Source organism: Somniosus microcephalus, chromosome 7 (genome assembly GCF_052327205.1).
Source record: "Somniosus microcephalus isolate GS21.2 chromosome 7, FLI_Smic_1.0, whole genome shotgun sequence".
NCBI lineage: Eukaryota > Metazoa > Chordata > Chondrichthyes > Squaliformes > Somniosidae > Somniosus > Somniosus microcephalus.
In genome coordinates, this window is record NC_140993.1 from 3,567,850 (window position 1) to 3,588,359 (window position 20,510).

A 20,510-nucleotide genomic window follows, 5' to 3' on the forward strand; every position below is an offset into this window, starting at 1 on the left:
AACCACTAACTACACATACTTGGGCATAAAAATCAGCTCTACGGGAAATTTTCATCTGGCTGTGAATGAACTGAAAGAGAAAGCAAGAAAGGCTTTCTATGCCATTAAAAAATCAATCCAAATAGAAATCCCAATTGGCATTTGGCTCAAAATTTTTAAATCAGTAATTGAACCAATTGCACTCTATGGCAGTGAGGTCTGGGGACTGCTAACACAACAAGAATTTGCAAAATGGGACAAACACCCAATTGAGATTCTACATGCAGAATTCTATAAAAGTATCCTCCGGACTCAAAGGAAAACCGTAAACAATGCATGCAGGGCAGAACTCGGCCAATATCCACTATTAATTACTATCCAAAAAAGAGCCACCAAATTTTGGAAACACCTAAAAATGAGCAACCCCCACTGCTATCATTACGAAGCCCTGAAATGCCAAGAGAGGATCATAAAGAAGATTACCCTCAGTCAACTAGTCCTGGAACTCAGTGAAGTAAATACTAACACTACTAACGTGAAGCAACCACTAACACTACTAACAATAACCAGCCCCAGGACAGTGACATCGTAGCACAGAGAATTCGACCCAACACAATTGTCACTAAGCAAAAGGAAAAATATCTGTCATATTGGGCAGTAACAACAAAACCCAAAACAAACTCAATTGCTGCTTGGCCCTAAACAGACAATACAACATGGCTGAATACCTGACCACGGTAAAAGATAGCAAATTGAGAAAAACCTTGACTATGTACAGACTTAGTGAGCATAGCCTGGCTATCGAAAAAGGCAGACACAGACAGACCTGTCTGCCAAGAGAGGACAGGATATGCTCTCACTGCAGTCAGGGAGTGGTGGAGACAGAGATGCACTTCCTCACAGCTTGTGGAAAATATCAGGGCATAAGGGGGAATTTCTACCCAAAATTCACAAAAATATGCCCTGAATTCAAGGGCTGTTACACAATTTCTCTCTTCCCCTAATAGGTATGGGAGTTTTTGGTCTTCATTCAAAAAAGCAACACGACGAATTGCCCATTCAAAATGGAGACACATGGGAAAACCATTTTGAAAAATTATACCAGAAAAACACACTAAGCCCAGAGCAAGATCAAATATGTAAAAAACTGGAAAAGCTCGAACTGGCCATAAAAGATAACCAAAACCCGTTAGACTCCTCAATAACTGAAAAAGAGCTATTTGAAAAATTCAAGGACCTGCGACCAAGAAAAGCTTGCGGTGCAGATGGCATCCTAAACGAGATGCTTAAACACACTGACGATAAAATGAAATTGGCTATCCTAAAACTCTTCAACTTGGTTCTGAGTGTCGGTTACTTCCCTGATATCTGGAACAAAGGACTCATAATGCCCATATACAAAAGTGGAGACAAAGTTGACCCAAATAACTATCGAGGCATCTGTGTGAACAGTAATCTGGGAATGGTATTCTGTAGTATCATAAACCAAAGACTTATAAACTTCCTTAAGGAGCACAATGTCTTGAGTAAAAGCCAAATTGGATTCTTACCAAATTATAGAACATCGGATCATATTTTCACCCTACACACTCTAATTGACAAACATGTTCACCAAAACAAAAGCAACATTTTTGCCTGCTTTATAGATTTCCAGAAGGCTTTCGATCCTATTTGGCACGACGGTCTATTCTTAAAACTCATTGAAAGTGGTGTAGGGGGAAAAACATATGATGTAATTAAATCAATGTATACAAACAATAAATGTGCAGTTAAAATTGGAGACAAACAAACAAAATATTTCTCACAGCGGCGTGGCGTGGTGCAGGGCTCGTCTATCTCACCAACACTCTTTAATATTTATATAAATGAATTGGCAAAACTACTTGAACAATCTACAGCACCTGGCCTCGCCCTATATGACTCCAAGGTTAAATTCCTCCTCTATGCAGATGACCTGGTTCTGCTCTCACCAACTGAGGAGGGTCTACAGCAGAACATGGATCTGCTAGAGTCGTTCGGTCAGACCTGGGCCCTGACAATAAACCCCCAAAAAACCAAAGTTCTTGTGTTCCAGCAAAGATCCAGACATCAGGGACCCAGAATAAACTTCACATTAGGAGCAACTAAAATTGAACAAACTACAAATTACACATACTTAGGCTTAAAAATCAGTTCTACGGGAAATTTTCATTTGGCTGTGAATGAACTGAAAGAGAAAGCAAAAAGGGCTTTCTATGCCATTAAAAAGTCAATCCAAATAGAAATTCCAATTGGCATTTGGCTCAAAATTTTTAAATCAGTAATTGAACCAATTGCACTCTGTGGCAGTGAGGTGTGGGGACCGCTAACACAACAAGAATTTGCAAAATGGGACAAACACCCAATTGAGATCCTACATGCAGAATTCTGTAAAAGTATCCTCCGGATTCAGAGGAAAACCGCAAACAATGCATGCAGGGCAGAACTAAGCCAATATCCACTACTAATTAATATCCAAAAAAGAGCCATCAAATTTTGGAAACACCTAAAAATGAGCAACCCCCACTGCTATCATTACGAAGCCCTGAAATGCCAAGGGGGGGAACATAGAGAAGAATACCCTCAGTCAACTAGTCCTGGGACTCAGTGAAGTAACTACTAACACTACTAATAATAATCAGCCCCAGGACAGTGACATCCTAGCACAGAGAATTTGACCCAACACAATTATCGCTAAACAAAAAGAAAAATATTTGATCTATTGGACAGAATCGACAAAAACCCAAAACAAACTCGATTGCTATTTGGCCCTAAACAGACAATACACCATGGCGGAATACCTGACCATGGTAAAAGATAGCAAACTGAGAAAAACCTTGACACTGTACAGACTTAGTGAGCATAGCCTGGCCATCGAAAAAGGCAGACACAGGCAGACCTGGCTGCCCAGAGAGGACAGGAAATGCTCTCACTGCAGTCAGGGAATGGTGGAGACAGAGATGCACTTCCTCACAACTTATGGAAACTATCAGGACATAAGGGGGAATTTCTACCCAAAATTCATAAAAATATGCCCTGAATTCAAAAATTTGAATGACCACCAAAAACTCCCATATCTATTAGGGGAACAGAGAAAATGCGTAACTTTAGCGACAAACTATGTTGCAGCTTGCCATAAGCAGAGGACAACCAGTGACCATTAAATCTAAGGAAAGATTATATGTATTTTATATGTGTGTGTTGAGGTACCGCGGCAAACGTGGGAGTCGAGACCAGAGCTAGTAAAACACAACTGCTTTTATTCTACCTCATGGCAAAGAGGAACTGGAAAAGCCCGCGCATCCACTTAAATACTCCCCAGACAGGAAGTGCTCCCGGCAGCCTGTCCCTGCGGGAAACAAGTTGCTGGAGGAAAGGGCCCCCGGCTGGGGGCGTCTGCTTAAACTGTCCGTGCCGCCGTGAGCGGATTATGTCCAGTGGTGGCGTGTCACCACAGAGCTCCCCCCAGAATCCGCTTAGGAGGAGTGGCCGAGTCGTGACGGTGGTCTGATGGTTCTGCCGGAGCGGCTCTGAGTGGTCGCCGGTCTAGTTGGTGGGGCCGGGCGGTTCGCCGCCGGCTGTGCTGGCTTGCTGGCGGGACGGCCTCTAGTTGGAGGCCGGGCCACGGGGACCTGTTCCCCTGGTTCTGTGTGTGCTGGTTTGAGCCGGTCGATGGAGACTGTGTCGACCCTGTCGCCGAGTCGCAGCTTGAAGACCTTGTCCCCGGTTTGTAGTACCTCGTACGGTCCCTCGTACGGGGGTTGCAGGGGCCCGCGGTGCGCGTCGTGTCGCACGAAGATGAAGCGCGCCTGCTGTAAATTTGGCGGGACGTGAGGTGCGAGTTCGCCATGTCGGTTGACCGGAAGTGGGGCGAACTGCTGAGCGGAAGAGAAAGAGTTGAGCCGCTGCTGTTCGGCCGACCAAGGCGTGGTAGCCTCCGGAAGGAATTCGCCTGGGACGCGCAGCGGTTGTCCGTAGACTAACTCCGCTGCCGAGGACTGGAGGTCTTCCTTGACCGCGGTGCGTAGGCCTAGTAGCACCCACGGTAGGCGGTCAGTCCAGGTACTGTCCTGCAGGCCGGCGCGGAGTGAGGCCTTGAGTGACCTGTGGAAGCGTTCACAAAGCCCGTTTGCCTGCGGGTGGTACGCCGTGGTTCGGTGGAGCGTCACCCCGAGGTTGCGTGCTGTGGCCGTCCAGAGTTCGGAGGTGAACTGGGCGCCTCTGTCGGAGGTTATGTCGGCCGGTATGCCGAACCTCGCAACCCAGGTGTTAACGAACGCCCTGGCGATGTCGGCTGTGGTGGTGGAGGTCAGCGGCACTGCCTCAGGCCAGCGTGTGTAGCGGTCGACCATCGTGAGGAGATAAGTTTGGCCTTGCGATGGCGGCAGAGGACCGACGATGTCGACGTGTACGTGGTCGAAGCGGCGGCTGGATACCTCGAAGTCTCCCAGGGGTGCTTTTGTGTGCAGCTGTACCTTAGCCCGTTGGCAGGCGAGGCAGGAGGTGGCCCAAGTCCGAACATCTTTGCTGAGGCCGCGCCAGACGAAGCGCTGGGAGAGGAGTTTGATGGATGCGCGGGAACCCGGGTGGGAGAGCGCGTGGAGTGCGTCAAAGATGCGGCGGCGCCAGGTTGCAGGGATGACCAGCCTGGGTTGGCCGAGTGAGACGTCGCAAGTGACTGCCGTGGCTTCGGGCCCGTGCGCGACCTTGGCTAGGCGTAGCCCTGGCAGGCTGGTAGCCGCCGAGAGGAGGTCTGGGTCCGTGAGCTGGGCCACTGCTAGTTGCGCGTAGTCGACCGCGAGGTGATTCGCGCAGATGGCGGGACGGGAAAGGCAGTCGGCGACAACGTTGTCTCTACCGGAGACGTGCTGGATGTCCATAGTAAACTCAGACACGGCCGCGAGCTGGCGTTGCTGCCTAGCGGACCAGGGTTCGGTGTGCTTGGCCATCGCGTATGTGAGCGGCTTGTGGTCCACGTACGCGGTGAAGGGGCGGCCTTCCAGGAGGAACCTCAAATGGCGGACCGACAGGTGGAGCACAAGAAGCTCGCGGTCGAAAGTGGAGTATTTGATCTCCGGGGGGCGCAGTTGGCGGCTGTAGAAGGCAAGTGGCTGCCACGCGCCATTGACCCACTGCTCGAACACGGCTCCTACCGCGTGGTCGGAGGCGTCGGTGGTGAGCGCGACCCGGGCATCGGCCCTCGGGTGCGCGAGCAGGGTGGCGTCGGCGAGCGTGTTTTTGGTGGCGTCGAAGGCGGCTGACGTGTCAGTGGTCCAGGCTACGTCCATCTTGCCGGATTTTCCTCGGAGGGAGTCGTATAGGGGCTTCATGAGGGCTGCAGCTCTGGGGATGAACCTGTTGTAGAAGTTCACCATCCCGAGGAACTCTTGGAGGCCCTTGATGGTTGTGGGGCGGGGGAATTGCTGGACGGCCTGCACCTTGTTGGGCAGGGGGACAGCCCCAGCAGGGGTGATGTGGTGACCGAGAAAATCGATCTCGGTTAGGCTGAATTGGCACTTCGCCGGGCTGAGGATGAGCCCGTGTTGGGCTAGGCGCCCGAACAGGATGCGAAGGTGTTCGAGGTGTTCCTGTTTGGAGGAGCTGGCCACGAGAATGTCATCTAGATAGACGAATAGGAAGTTCAGGTCCCGGAGGACTGAGTCCATAAGGCGCTGGAAAGCCTGTGCTGCATTCTTGAGGCCGAAGGGCATCCTCAGGAACTCGAACAGGCCGAATGGGGTGATGACGGCCGTTTTAGGGATGTCCGCGGGGTGTACGGGGACTTGGTGGTAACCGCGCACCAGGTCGACCTTGGAAAAGACGGTTTGTCCGGCCAGTCGGGCCGAGAAGTCCTGGATGTGTGGCACCGGGTATCGGTCGGGGGTGGTGGCGTCGTTGAGGCGGCGGTAGTCCCCGCAAGGGCGCCAGCCTCCGCCGGGCTTGGGGGCGATGTGGAGGGGTGAGGCCCAAGGGCTGCTGGAACGGCGGATGATGCCGAGTTGTTCCATGGTGGTGAACTCGGCCCGCGCGATTTCCAGCTTGGCCAGGTTGAGTCTGCGGGCGTGGGCAGAAACTGGGGGGCCGGTGGTGGGGATATAGTGCTCCACACCGTGTTTGGCGGCTTTGGCCGAAAAGGTCGGGTTAGTGAGGGCGGGAAACTCGGCTAGGAGTGCCGAGTAGTCGTCCGTGGCTCTGGCGAGGCAGTAGGTCGTCAGGCCGGCCGAACGGGCCGGGGATGGGGGCCATGGTGTTGATGTCGACGAGGCGGTGCCTCGGAATGTCGACAAGGAGGCCGTGGGCGCGTAGGAAGTCGGCGCCGATGAGTGGGCAGAGGACCTTGGCTGTGAGGAACTCCCAGCGGTAGCGGCGGCCCGCGAGGTCGAGCGTGACCATGCGGGTGCCATATGTGCGGATGTCAGAGCCATTGGCTGTGGCCAGCGTGATACCCCGTGTGCCGCGTTGGATTTCGAGGGCGGAGGTGGGGGTGATGCTGTGCTGGGCCCCTGTGTCGCACAGAAATCGGCGGTTGGTTCTGTCGTCGGTGACGTACAGTAGAGGCCCCTTTTGCCCCGCGGCCATCACGGGGGCCGGTGCGGGGGGGGTTTGAAAGTACACGGTGGCGTGCAGCGTTGGGCCCTAGCGCCAAAACGGGTGTGGTAGTAGCAGTGACCCGGAGTGGTAGGGCGGTCGGGCCTAGTGGGCCGGGAAGCCCGCGTGGTCGTTGCCGTGAGGTCGGGCGCAACGTCACGAGCGGACTGTGCAGAGAGCAGCCGGTCGGCCTTTTCGGCTATGTCATTCAGGTCCGTGGAGCCAGACTCCACAATGAGCGGGCGGATGCTGGCGGGGAGCTGCCGAATGAAAAGCGTGCGAAAGAGGGCGCCGGTGTTTTTGCCGTCCGAGAGGGACAGCATGTGGGAAAGCAGATCCGAGGGTGAAGCATCACCAAGGCCGGGGAGGTCAAGGAGTTGGCAGTTGCGCTGGTAAGAGGACGTTTGAAATTTTTTAAGGAGCGCAGCCTTCAGATGTTCGTACTTGCCTTCCGGTGGTGGATCCTGCAGCGCTGCCCAAACCTTGGGGACTGTGGCGTAGGTGAGAGAGGAGACGAGGTAGTCGTACTTTGTGGCGTCGACTGTAATGTGTTTCAGCCGGAATCTGGATTCAGCTTGAACAAACCAGGCTTCGGCCAGGTTCTCCCAAAAGTCCGGTAGTTTCACCGTGACTGCGTTTGTTTCCGCCATGCTAGCTTAGGATTCGTCCTGAGCGTCGGGGTCACCAGTGTTGAGATACCGCGGCAAACGTGGGAGTCGAGACCAGAGCTAGTAAAACACAACTGCTTTTATTCTACCTCATGGCAAAGAGGAACTGGAAAAGCCCACGCATCCACTTAAATACTCCCCAGACAGGAAGTGCTCCCGGCAGCCTGTCCTTGTGGGAAACAAGTTGCTGGAGGAAAGGGCCCCCGGCTGGGGGTGTCTGCTTAAACTGTCTGTGCCGCCGTGAGCGGATTATGTCCAGTGGTGGCGTGTCGCCACATGTGTATATTTATGTATATGTATGTCTAGATCTGCGTTTACGTGTTCAATCATGCATGTTTTTCTGTGCTTTGGCAACATAAGATGTATCTTGTCATGCCAATAAAGCAATTTGAATTGAATTGAATTGAGTGGGAGAGAGGGAGGGGGAGATTGAGAGGGAGGGAGGGAGGGAGGGGGGAGAGAGAGGGAGGGAGGGAGGGAGGGGGGAGAGAGAGGGAGGGAGCGGGAGAGAGAGGGAGGGGGAGGGGGAGAGAGATGAGGGAGGGGCAGAGAGAGGGAGGGAGGAGAGAGAGAGAGAGAAGGAGGAGAGGGAGAGAGGGAGGAGAGAGGGAGGGAGGGAGGGAGGGGGGAGAGAGAGGGGGGGAGAGAGAGAGGGGGGAGAGAGAGGGGGAGGGGGAGAGAGAGAGGGTGGGAGGGGAGAGAGAGTGGGAGGGAGGGAGGGAGAGAGTGGGAGAGGGAGTGAGAGAGAGAGAGAGGAGAGAGGGGGAGAGGGAGGGAGTGGGAGGGAGGGGAGTGAGAGGGAGGGGAGAGAGAGGGAGGGGAGAGAGAGGGAGGGGAGAGAGAGGGAGGGGAGAGAGAGGGAGGGGAGAGAGAGGGAGGGGAGAGAGAGGGAGGGGAGAGAGAGGGAGGGGAGAGAGAGGGAGGGGGAGAGAGGGAGGGAGGGAGAGAGGGAGGGAGGGGGAGAGGGAGGGAGGGGGGGAGAGGGAGGGAGGGGGGAGAGAGGGAGGGAGGGGGGAGAGAGGGAGGGAAGAGGAGAGAGGGAGGGGGAGGGGGAGAGAGGGGGAGGGGGAGAGAGAGAAGGAGAGAGAGAGGGAGGGGGAGTGAGAGGGAGTGAGGGGTCAGAGGGAGGGAGTGAGGTGGAGAAGGAAAGGGAGGGAGGGGGAGAGAGAGGGAGGGAGGGAGAGAGGGAGTGAGAGAGAGAGAGAGGAGAGGGGGAGAGGGAGGGAAGGTGGGAGGGAGAGGGAGGGTGGGAGAGGGTGGGTGGGAGGGGGAGGGAGGGGGAGAGAGAGGGAGCGAGGGGGAAAGGGAGGGAGAGAGGGAGTGAGAGAGAGAGAGGAGAGGGGGGAGAGGGAGGGAAGGTGGGAGGGAGAGGGAGTGTGGGAGAGGGAGGGTGGGAGGGGAGAGAGAGGGAGGGAGGGGAGAGAGAGGCATAACAGGCATAACTGCGACAAGCAGACAAATACCAATGGAAAACAGCTCCTGCAACTCTGTCGAAGCCTGGGTCTGTACATTGTCAATGGTAGGTTCATGGGAGACCTCCTAGGAAGATCGACCTATTGCTCACCTCTTGGCTGCAGCACCGTAGACTATATGATTACGGGTTTGGACCCATCCTCTTTCAGAGCATTCACAGTCAAACCACAAACAACACTGTCAGATCACAGTCAAATTACTATGTATCTTAAAAAGACAGAAACAAACAACACAGAAACACAACCCAGTAAACTGTACAACACCAAAAAATCGTACAGATGGGCCAAAAACGACACGGAAAAATACCAGAAAGCAATTAGCAATGAATCAACTCAAGCTCTCTTGGACACCTTTCTGGATAACATATACACTCACAATAAAGAAGGCGTAAACCGGGCAGTGAATAACCTAAACAATATTTTTGATAATTTGGCAACAAGGTCAAACTTGAAAGCTCGCAAGAACAAACCCAAAACAAAAAGCTATGAAAAATGGTTTGACCCAGATTGCCATAACGTGAGGAAAAAACTTAGAAAAATATCAAACCAAAAACACAGACATCCAGAAAACGAGGAATTACGCCTTACTTATTGTCAGACACGAACACAATACAGAAACACACTCAGAACCAAAAAAGAGCAATATATTAAGAATGCACTCAGCTCCATTGAGGAATCCATTGATTCCAATTGTTTCTGGGACAACTGGAATACATTACACAAAAAACAACACGACGAATTGGCCATTCATAATGGAGACACATGGGAAAACCACTTTGAAAAATTATACCAGAAAAACACACTAAGGCCAGGGCAACACCAAATATGCAAAAAACTGGAAAAGCTCGAAATGGCCATAAAAGATAACCAAAAGCAGCTAGACTCCATAATAACAGAAAAAGAACTTTTTGAAAAACTCAAGGACCTGCGACCAGGAAAAGCTTGCGGGGCAGACGGCATACTAAGCGAGATGATTAAACACACTGACGATAAAATGAAACCGGCTATCCTAAAACTCTTCAACTTGGTCCTGAGTGTCGGTTACTTCCCTGATATCTGGAACAAAGGACTCATAACGCCCATATACAAAAGTGGGGACAAAGTCGACCCAAATAACTATCGAGGCATCTGTGCAAACAGTAACCTGGGGAAGGTATTCTGTAGTATCATAAACAAAAGACTTATAAACTTCCTTGAGGAGCACAATGTCTTGAGTAAAAGCCAAATTGGATTCCTGCCAAACTATAGAACATCAGATCATATCTTCACCCTACAGACCCTAATCGACAAACACGTTCATCAAAACAAAAGCAAAATCTACGCATGCTTTATAGATTTCCAGAAGGCTTTCGATTCCATTTGGCACGACGGTTTATTCCTGAAACTTATCGAAAGCAGGGTAGGGGGAAAAACATATGATGTAATTAAATCAATGTACACAAACAACAAATGTGCAGTTAAAATTGGAGACAAACAAACAAAATACTTCCCACAGGGGCGGGGGGTGACGCAGGGCTCGCCAATCTCACCGACACTCTTTAATATTTATATAAATGAATTGGCAAAACTACTTGAACAATCTACAGCACCCGGCCTCACCCTATATGAATCCAAGGTTAAATTCCTCCTCTATGCAGATAACCTGGTTCTGCTGTCACCAACTAAGGAGGGTCTACAGCAGAACCTGGATCTGCTGGAGTCGTACTGCCAGACTTGGGCCCTGACAATAAATCCCCAAAAAACCAAAGTCCTTGTGTTCCAGCAAAGATCCAGACATCAGGGACCCAAAATAAATTTCACACTAGGAACAACCAAAATTGAACAAACCACTAACTACACATACTTGGGCTTAAAAACCAGTTCTATGGGAAATTTCTTATGGCTGTTAATGAACTGAAAGAGAAAGCAATAAGGGCTTTCTATGCCATTAAAAAATCAATCCAAATAGAAATCCCAATTAGCATTTGGCTCAATATTTTCAAATCAGTAATTGAACCAATTGCACTCTATGGCAGTGAGGTGTGGGGACCGCTAACATAACAAGAATTTGCAAAATGGGACAAACACCCAATTGAGATCCTACATGCAGAATTCTGTAAAAGTATCCTCCGGACTCAAAGGAAAACCGTAAACAATGCATGCAGGGCAGAACTAGGCCAATATCCATTAATAATCACTATCCAAAAAAGAGCCACCAAATTCTGGAAACACCTAGAAATGAGCAACCCCCAATGCTATCATTACGAAGCCCTGAAATGCCAAGAGAGGACCATAAAGAAGAATACCCTCAGTCAACTAGTCCTGGGACTCAGTGAAGTAACTACTAACAATACTAACAATAACCAGCCCCAGGACAGTGACAGCGTAACACAAAGAATTCGACCCAACACAATCGTCGCTAAGCAAAAGGAAAAATATCTGTCATATTGGGCAGAAACAACAAAAACCCAAAGCAAACTCAATTGCTACTTGGCCCTAAACAGACAATACAACATGGCTGATTACCTGACCATGGTAAAGGATAACAAACTGAGAAAAACCTTGACAATGTACAATCTTAGTGAACATAGCCTGGCGATCGAAAAAGGTAGACACAGGCAGACCCGGCTACCAAGAGAGGACAGGATATTCTCTCACTGCAGTCAGGGAGTGGTGGAGACAGAGATGCACTTCCTCACAGCTTGTAGAAAATATCAGGGCATAAGGGAGAATTTCTACCCAAAATTCACAAAAATATGCCCGGAATTCAGAAATTTGAATGACGACCAAAAACTCCCATACCTACTAGGGGATGAGAGAAACTAGCGGCACACTATGTTACAGCTTGCCATAAACAGAGGGACAACCACTAATTATAAGAAAAGAGTACATATAAATTATATGAAAGTATATTTATACACTCAGGGATATATCTGTTTATACACTGTATGGATAGATCTGTATTTTTGTGTATAAACATGAATGTTTTTCGATGCTTTGGCAACATAAGATGTAACTTGTCATGCCAATAAAGCGATTTGAATTGAATTGAATTGAATTGAATTGAGAGAGGTAGGGGAGGGAGGGGAGAGATGGGGGAAGGAGTGAGAGAGAGGGAGGGAGGGAGGGAGGGATGGAGGAGAGAGGGAGGGGGAGAGAGAGGGAGGGAGGGGGAGAGAGAGGGAGGGAGGAGAGAGGGAGGGAGGGCGAGAGGGAGGGAGAGAGGGAGGGAGGGAGAGAGGGAGGGAGGGAGAGAGGGCGGGAGGGAGGGAGTGGGAGAGAAGGAGGGAGGGGAAGAGAGGAAGGGAGGGGGAGAGAAATGGAGGGAGAGAGAGGGAGGGAGAGAGAGAGGGAGGGAGAGGGAGGGAGAGGGAGGGAGGGAGAGGGAGGGAGAGAGATAGAGTGAGAAAGAGGGAGGGGGTAGAGAGGGGGAGAGGGGAGGGAGGGAGGGATGGAGGGGAGTGAGAGGGAGGGAGGGAGGGGAGAGAGAGGGGGTGGGGGGAGGAAGGGGGAAGGGAGTGAGGGGAGAGTGAGAGGGGGAGGGAGAGAGAAGGAGACAGAGGGAGAGAGGGAGAGAGAGGGAGGGGAAGAAAGAGAAGGAGAGGGAGGGATGGAGAGAGAGATAGAGGGTGGTGGAGAGAGGGAGGGGGAGAAATGGAGGGGAGCATGGGAGGGAGAGAGGGAGGGAGGGGGAGAGTGAGGGAGGGGGGAGAGAGGGAGGGAGTGAAAGAGAGAGAGAGGGAGGGCAGGGGGAGGGAACTAGATGTAATATCTCCAAGTTTGCAGACGACACAAAGCTGGGTGGGCGTGTGTGCTGTGAGGAGGATGCAGAGAAACTCCAGTATGATTTGGACAGGTTGGGTGATTATACTGCATTTGCCATGCATCTGCCCAATGTGGATAAATGCGAGGTTATTCACTTCGGTGGCAAAAACAGGACGGCAATAGATTGGGAAAAGGGGAAGTGCAACGAGACCTGGGTGTCCTTATGCTCCAGTCGCTGAAGGTAAGCATGCAGGTACAGCAGGCGATTAAGAAGGCAAATGGTATGTTGGCCTTCATAGCGAGAGGGTTTGAGTACAGGAGCAAGGATGTCTTGCTGCAGTTGTACAGGGCCTTGGTGAGACCACACCTTGAGTATTGTGTGCAGTTTTAGTCGCCTTATCTGAGGAAGGATGTTCTTGCCATGTAGGGAGTGCAGCGAAGATTCACCAGACTGATACCTGGGATGGCAGGAATGATGTATGAGGAGAGATTGGGTCGATTAGGTTTATATTCGCTAGAGTTTTGAAGAATGAAAGGGGATCTCATTGAAACTTATAAAATTCTAACAGGACTAGACAGACTAGATGCAGGAAGGATGTTCCCGATGGTCGGGGAGTCCAGAACCAGGGGTCACAGTCTAAGGATATAGGGTAGGCCATTTAGGACAGAGATGAGGGGGAATTTCTTCACCCTGAGAGTGGTGAGCCTGTGGAATTCTCTACCACAGAAGGCAGTAGAGGCCAATTCATTAAATATATTCAAGAAGGAGTTGGATATATTTCTTAAGGCTAAAGGGATCAAGGGATATGGGGAGAAAGCAGGGACCGGGTACTGAATTTGGATGATCAGCCATGATCTCATTAAATGGCAGAGCAGGCTCGAGGGGCCGAATGGCCCACTCCTGCTCCTATCTTCTATGTTTCTATGAGAGGGGGGGAGAGGGGGAGGGAGGGGGAGAGAGAGGGAGGGAGGGGGAGAGGGGGGGAATAAGACAACTGCTGCCGTCAGTTGTAAACCCCAGAATCAGTAAACCTGCCCCGAGGTTGGGGGCTCCGAGTCTCCATCCTGGGACAGTCTCTGTGTTTCATGATCCCTGAGATTGTGACCATCTCCATTACTGATCAAACATTTCCTCAACTCCATGTAGCTGTCAATCAAACACAGCGCTCAGTATAACTGCAGTCTCTGTATTGTCACCCTGTGATGGAGCCAGTGTCTCAGGCACCCTGTGATGGAGCCAGTGTCTCAGGCACCCTGTGATGGAGCCAGTGTCTCAGGCACCCTGTGATGGAGCCAGTGTCTCAGGCACCCTGTGATGGAGCCAGTGTCTCAGGCACCGGTTTGGGACTTCTGTCCCTCACCTTCTCCCTCGCCTTTGGTCCCTTACCGTTTGCGATGTCGTTGTAAACTCCGCACAGACCCCGAGTCGATGCCTTCAGTTCCGAGTTCACAGTTATGGAAATGGTATTGTCTCCGTCAAACTTCAGACGGACTCCAAGCCCGCTCTCAATGAAAATAAAGTCACCAACCCAGCGGACACTGATTCCTGAGAGAGGAAGCACACTATTAATAAAATAGAGAGAGAGATGGACAGAGTGAGGGAGAGATGGACAGAGTGAGGGAGAGATGGACAGAGAGAGAGAGAGATGGACAGAGAGAGAGAGAGATGGACAGAGAGAGAGAGATGGACAGAGTGAGGGAGAGATCGACAGAGAGAGAGAGAGATGGACAGAGAGAGAGAGAGATGGACAGAGAGAGAGAGATGGACAGAGAGAGAGAGATGGACAGAGTGAGGGAGAGATGGACAGAGAGACAGAGCGAGAGACTCACCGTTCTGATAATATGGTTTTCCGGGAGTGACAGAGGCTCCATTGATGATAACAGTTCTGTTCTGAGCCAGGATCAGGTCCAAACCGAACATTATTCTCAAGACCTGGCAACGACACAAAGGTGAGAGTGAAAGAGAGAGGGATAGAGAGAGAGAGATATAGAGAGAGAGGGAGAGATAGAGACAGGGATATAGAAAGAGATAGAGAGAGTGATAGAGAGTGATATAGAGAGATGTATAGAGAGGGGTAGAGAGAGAGAGGGATAGAGAGAGAGGGGTAGAGAGATATAGAGAGAGGGGTAGAGAGAGAGAGGGATAGAGAGGTAAAAGATAGCAAATTGAGAAAAACCTTGACTATGTACAGACTTAGTGAGCATAGCCTGGCCATCGAAAAAGGCAGACACAGGCAGACCTGGCCGACAAGTGAGGACAGGATATGCTCTCACTGCAGTCAGGGAGTGGTGGAGACAGAGATGCACTTCCTCACAGCTTGTAGAAACTATCAGGGCATAAGGGGGAATTTCTACCCAAAATTCATAAAAATATGCCCTGAATTCAAAAATTTGAATGACGACCAAAAACTCCCATACCTATTAGGGGAACAGAGAAATTATGTAACTTTAGCGGCAAACTATGTTACAGCTTGCCATAAGCAGAGGGACAACCATTAAACCTAAGAAAAGATTATATGTATATTGTATGAGTTTATATTTATACACTCAGGGATATATCTGTTTATACACTGTATGGATAGATCTGCGTTTATGTGTTCAACCATAAATGTTTTTTCGGTGCTTTGGCAACATAAGATGTACCTTGTCATGCCAATAAAGCGATTTGAATTGAATTGAATTGATAGAGAGATATATAGAGAGAGGGGGGATAGAGAGAGAAGGATAGAGAGAGAGAGACAGAGAGGGGATAGAGAGGGGTAGAGAGAGAGGGGATAGAGAGAGAGGGAGAGAGGGAGAGAGAGAGGGATAGAGAGAGAGATAGAGAGAGAGATGGGGATAGAGAGTATGTGCGATCTACATACCCCCAATAGAATCGCCATATTTTGAAGAGGAGTTATTTGAAACTCTCCACATGGAAATCAGCCATTTCCAGGCCCAAGGAAAGGTGCTACTATGTGGGGACCTAAACGCAAGGACCGGATGTGAACCTGACTTCATAGACCCACAGGGCAACAACCATGTGTTTGGCCAGACCCCTTTATATGTCACACCAGCTATCACAAATCGGAACAACCTTGACAGTGAAATAAATAAAAGCGGCAGGGAGGTAGTGCAACTCTGCCGAGCCTTAGGCCTGTACATAGTTAACGGTAGGTTCAGAGGGGACTCCTTAGGGAGACTCACCTATTCCTCAACTCTTGGGTCTAGTGTGGTGGATTATACAATCACTGACATGGACCCCTTCGATATCAATGCATTCACTGTCAGGCAGCAATCCCCCCTCTCAGGCCATAACCAAATAAATGTGTACCTTAAACTTTCTGCCCAAGCTACAGACACAAAAAAGGAACCCAGTAATCTCCATAAACTAAACCAGACATACAGATGGGCCCCAGACAGTGGAGATAAATTCATCACAGCACTAAATTCACCTGATCTCACAAGTAAAATATCAAAATTTAATGAAAATCTATATGAGATCACCAGAGATGGTGTAAACATGGCCATAGACGATATAAATAGGATCTTCCATGAGGCAGCTGTAAAAGCCGACCTTGTGAAACAGAAGAGGAAATGTTACAAAAGACAAAAAAATGAGAAATGGTTTGATCACGAATGCAAAAATGCCAGAAAAGACCTGAGAAAAATATCAAACCAAAAGCATCGCCAACCAAACAACCCAGAAGTAGATACAATGAGACCCTCAAAAGATATAAACACACCATTAGGAACAAAACACAAAACTATACCCACAAAAGACTTGAAGAAATTGAAAACTCCATTAATCAAAATCAATTCTGGGATATGTGGAATAACCTGAGTACAACTCAATTACAAGCATTACCAATCCAAGATGGTGACATCTGGAGAACACATTTTGAAAACCTCTACAAAGACATCCCAGTAAACGAATCAAACTCAAGTCAACATCATGTCACAGAAAAACTCCACACATTAGAAGTAACAATTAAAGACAACCAAAACCCTCTGGACTCCCCAATCACTTGGAAAGAACTGGCCACAAAAACAAAATCTCTCCACCTAAAGAAAGCCTGTGGTCCAGACAACATCAAAAATGAAATGCTCAATTTCAGCACTATGGAGATGCAGGGTGCGGTACTCAAGTTATTCAACATCATACTACGTTCGGGCTGTTTTCCAGATATCTGGTGCCAAGGACTCATCTCTCCCATATATAAAAGTGGAAACAAATCAGACCCAAACAACTACTGTGGTATCTGTGCCAACAGTTGTCTAGGGAAGTTATTCTGCAGTATTCTAAATAGCAGATTACTGGATTTTCTTAATAAACATAATATCCTTAGAAAAAATCAAATAGGCTTTCTTCCAAAACACCGCACCACCGACCATATCTATACCCTTCACACTCTCATTGAAAGACATATACACCAAACAAAAAATGGGAAAATATTCGCTTGTTTCATTGACTTCAAGAAAGCCTTTGACTCTATTTGGCACGAAGGGCTCTATTACAAACTTCTTCAGTGTGGAATAGGGGGCAAAGTCTATGACCTTATTAAATCGATGTATCTGAAAAATAAATGCGGTGTCAAAATTGGAGACAAACGCACCGGTTTCTTCACCCAGAGAAGAGGCGTCCGGCAGGGTTGCAACTTGAGTCCGACCCTGTTCAACATATACATAAATGAGTTAGCAGACAAGCTGGAGCAAAGCAAGTCACCGGGTCTCTGTCTCCTGGATGGGGAAGTGAGGTCCCTGTTCTATGCGGACGACCTGGTTCTGCTGTCTCCCACAGAACAGGGATTACAGCAACATTTAGACCTACTCGACAAATACTGCCAAAATTGGGCCCTGACAGTAAATCTAAAGAAAACCAACATCATGATTTTTCAAAAAAGGCCCAGATGTCAGGAAAACAAATACCAGTTTACTCTCAGTGATACCATCATAGGACACACTATGAGCTACACTTACCTTGGTCTAACCATTACAGCATCAGGGAGCTTCAACATAGCAGTGAATGCACTAAAAGAAAAAGCCCGAAGAGCCCTATATGCAATAAAAAGAAAATTCTACAACATCCAAATTCCAATCAAAATCTGGCTCAAAATATTTGATAGTATAATCCTGCCCATTGCGCTGTATGGTAGTGAAGTATGGGGCCCACTAAATCACCATAGCTACACTAAATGGGAAAAACACACAATGGAAGACCTACATGCAGAATTTTGCCGAAGCATTCTTCGCACCCAAAGGAAAACACCAACAAATGCATGTAGAGCCAAACTAGGCAGATACCCACTGATAATAAACATCCAAAAACGAGCACTAAACTTTCTAAATCACCTCAAATCTAGTTCCCCAGACACCCTTCATTTCAAAGCCCTCCAGACCCAAGAGCTGAACCCAGAAACGAGTCCCCTGAGTCAGTTGTTGCTGAAACTAAGTTCTCCTACCCAGCCGGACCCTGACCAGTCCCAGACCAACACTGTTCCCCAAACACCAATCCGAGTGAACCAAATCATTAAACAATGCAAAGAAACCTACCTGGAACATTGGAACACAATAACCAAAAGCCAAAGCAGATTAGAATGCTACCGGGCCCTAAAAAGAGAATATAAACTGGCAGACTATCTCTCGACCATCAGAGACACAAAACAGAGACAGACCCTCACCAGATACAGACTAAGCGACCACCAACTGGCAATTGAAAAAGATACAAGAAATCCTGGCAACCTAAAGAAAATAGAATATGTGATCACTGTCTGGCCGGCGAGGTTGAGACAGAGGTGCACTTCCTCCTAAAATGCGAAAAATTCAACGAGACAAGAAACATATATTTTGACAAGCTCAGCCTTACAACCCCAGATTTCAAAGAATTGGATGACCTGTCAAAATTAAGAATAGTCCTGGGGGAGGGAGACAGACCATATCTTGGTGCCCAATATGTAACAACATGTCACAACCTGAGGAACAGTAAGTGACTAACGAGCACACCCATAGCATATATACGCTAAAAATGTTTAAATCAATACCGAATGTACCCAACGACTGTTTTAAATTAATACTGAATGCACCCAACGAGGGTCAACGACTGTTTAAATTAACACTGTCTGTACCCAACGAGGGTCAAAAACGTTTGACACCTACAGAATGTTGGAAACCTGTACTTTTTGTTATGTAAGCTTTGGCAACATGGTTCCCTGTAAACTTTCATGCCAATAAAGCATTTGAATTGAATTGAATTGAGTACAAGAGTGAGGGAGAGATTGGGGTCAGAGTGGAGTTGGGTGATATGGAGGAGGTTGAATCCAGGATAGATTAATGAGATCCCAACTCTGGCTGGTTGGGGTCGGGGGGTTCCAGGATAGACTGAGAGCCCGGACTGTGGCCGGGGAGGGTGATGGAGCCAATGATGTCTCAGTTTCTCTATTCCTGCACTGCCCAGCCGGAGTCCCGACTCCCCTCACCATTATAGAGCCTGTTACCCAGTGACTCCTGACTGACCTTCGGGCACTCTCTCCTGGTGCCAGGGCAGGCGGCAGTGGACAGGTAGACAGCCCAAGTTCCATCCAACGATGAAGCCAAGTTATAGGTGCAGGTGCCGTCAAAGTTGAAGTGTTTGCCATCGAAGGTGCGATAGTGCAGGCCGCTCCAGGACATGCAGGTGGCAAAGAAGCGATAGTCCTTGGCTGAGCTGACCAGAGCAGCGGACAGATGGGGTCTGAGGAGCAGAGGGGTCGAGAGGGCCTCTGTGGGTCCAAGAAAAGGTCAGCTGAGATCCCGGCACTTAATAAATCATCGGTGTGACCGCACTCCGACTATTGTGTACAATTCTGATCACCACAGTACAGAACAGCTGTCACCACTGTTGAATTTACCAAACATCACCCTGGGACTGAGGTGAGAGTGAGAGAGATTTACAGAGAGATGAACAGGCCGCTCGGTGCCGGAGTCTATGCTCCACACGAGCCCCCTCCCACCCTCTTCATCGCAATCAACACATCCTTCCAGTATATCCCAGGAGCAAGTTTAGGAGCACAAGTAAGCGCTAGCCTCCACTCAAACTACATTATCAATAACCCTTTAGATATACTAGATAATGTCGACCGTGACGAGAGGCTTCACCTTGGCCAGAACAGTCGGACCAGGGGACACGGCCTGGCTTCAAGGGGTGAAATTCAAAACTCATCTGTGGGAACAATATTTCAGTGAGCGAGTGGTCAGTCTGTGCAACAGGCTCCCTCGGGAGATGGTGGCAGCAGGTAGCACTGATTCATTCAAATTAAATAGATTTCATTTAGAAAATACTACTTTGAGACTCAGTCTGTGAGTAATTGGAGAGGTAAGGTGTGGGGAGTGTGGAGCTCAGGAGGAACAGGTTCTTTGGGCCTCTGGTTCCCAAAGCTCGCCACCACTGGGGGTTTCCTCACCTCATGTCTGGGTCTGTTGGAGACTCGTTGATAGGGGAAAAAAAGCAGTTCTGATGAAAGGTCATCGACCTGAAACATTGGGGGGAATTGTAACCTTAAAAATGGGTGGGTTGGGAGCGTGGGGTAGTTAAATAGTTAACATAGAAGATAGGAGCAGGAGTAGACCATTCGGCCCCTCCAGCCCGCTCCGCCATTCAATGAGATCATGGCTGATCATCCAAATTCAGTACCCGGTCCCTGCTTTCTCCCCATATCCCTTGATCCCTTTAGCCTTAAGAAATATATCTAAAATCGGAATCTTGACCTGAACCCACCTCCAACCCGTTCCGGGTTTAACGGAGGGGCAGCGGGCATCAATTTAAATATTATAATGAGGCTGGCAGCCTCTTCAACCTGGTAAAACCCGGCAGTTCCATCAAGGCGAGGACTGCTGCATCCAGGGGGTAACTGCCTTTACTCTAAGCTCCTGGATCCAGGGTCCCTGCCTAACCCACCGCCCCTGGAGCCAGGGTCCCTGCCTAACCCACCGCCCCTGGATCCAGGGTCCCTGCCTAACCCACCGCCCCTGGAGCCAGGGTCCCTGCCTAACCCACCGCCCCTGGAGCCAGGGTCCCTGCCTAACC

At 49.3% G+C, this 20,510-nt stretch overlaps 1 protein-coding gene across 1 annotated transcript in view; it reads right to left on the minus strand.

The window, feature by feature from the left end:
• Positions 1-19,646, minus strand: part of sspo (SCO-spondin) — a 546,162-nt gene extending 526,516 nt beyond the window's left edge. The window contains exons 1-4 of the mRNA XM_085993923.1: positions 19,583-19,646; positions 18,962-19,206; positions 14,300-14,402; positions 13,831-14,015 (exon numbers count right to left, since the gene is read on the minus strand). Coding sequence (XP_085850049.1) covers positions 13,831-14,015; positions 14,300-14,402; positions 18,962-19,206; positions 19,583-19,646 — 597 coding nt within the window. The remainder of the gene's footprint in view (positions 1-13,830; positions 14,016-14,299; positions 14,403-18,961; positions 19,207-19,582) is intronic.
• Positions 19,647-20,510: the final 864 nt, after the last annotated feature.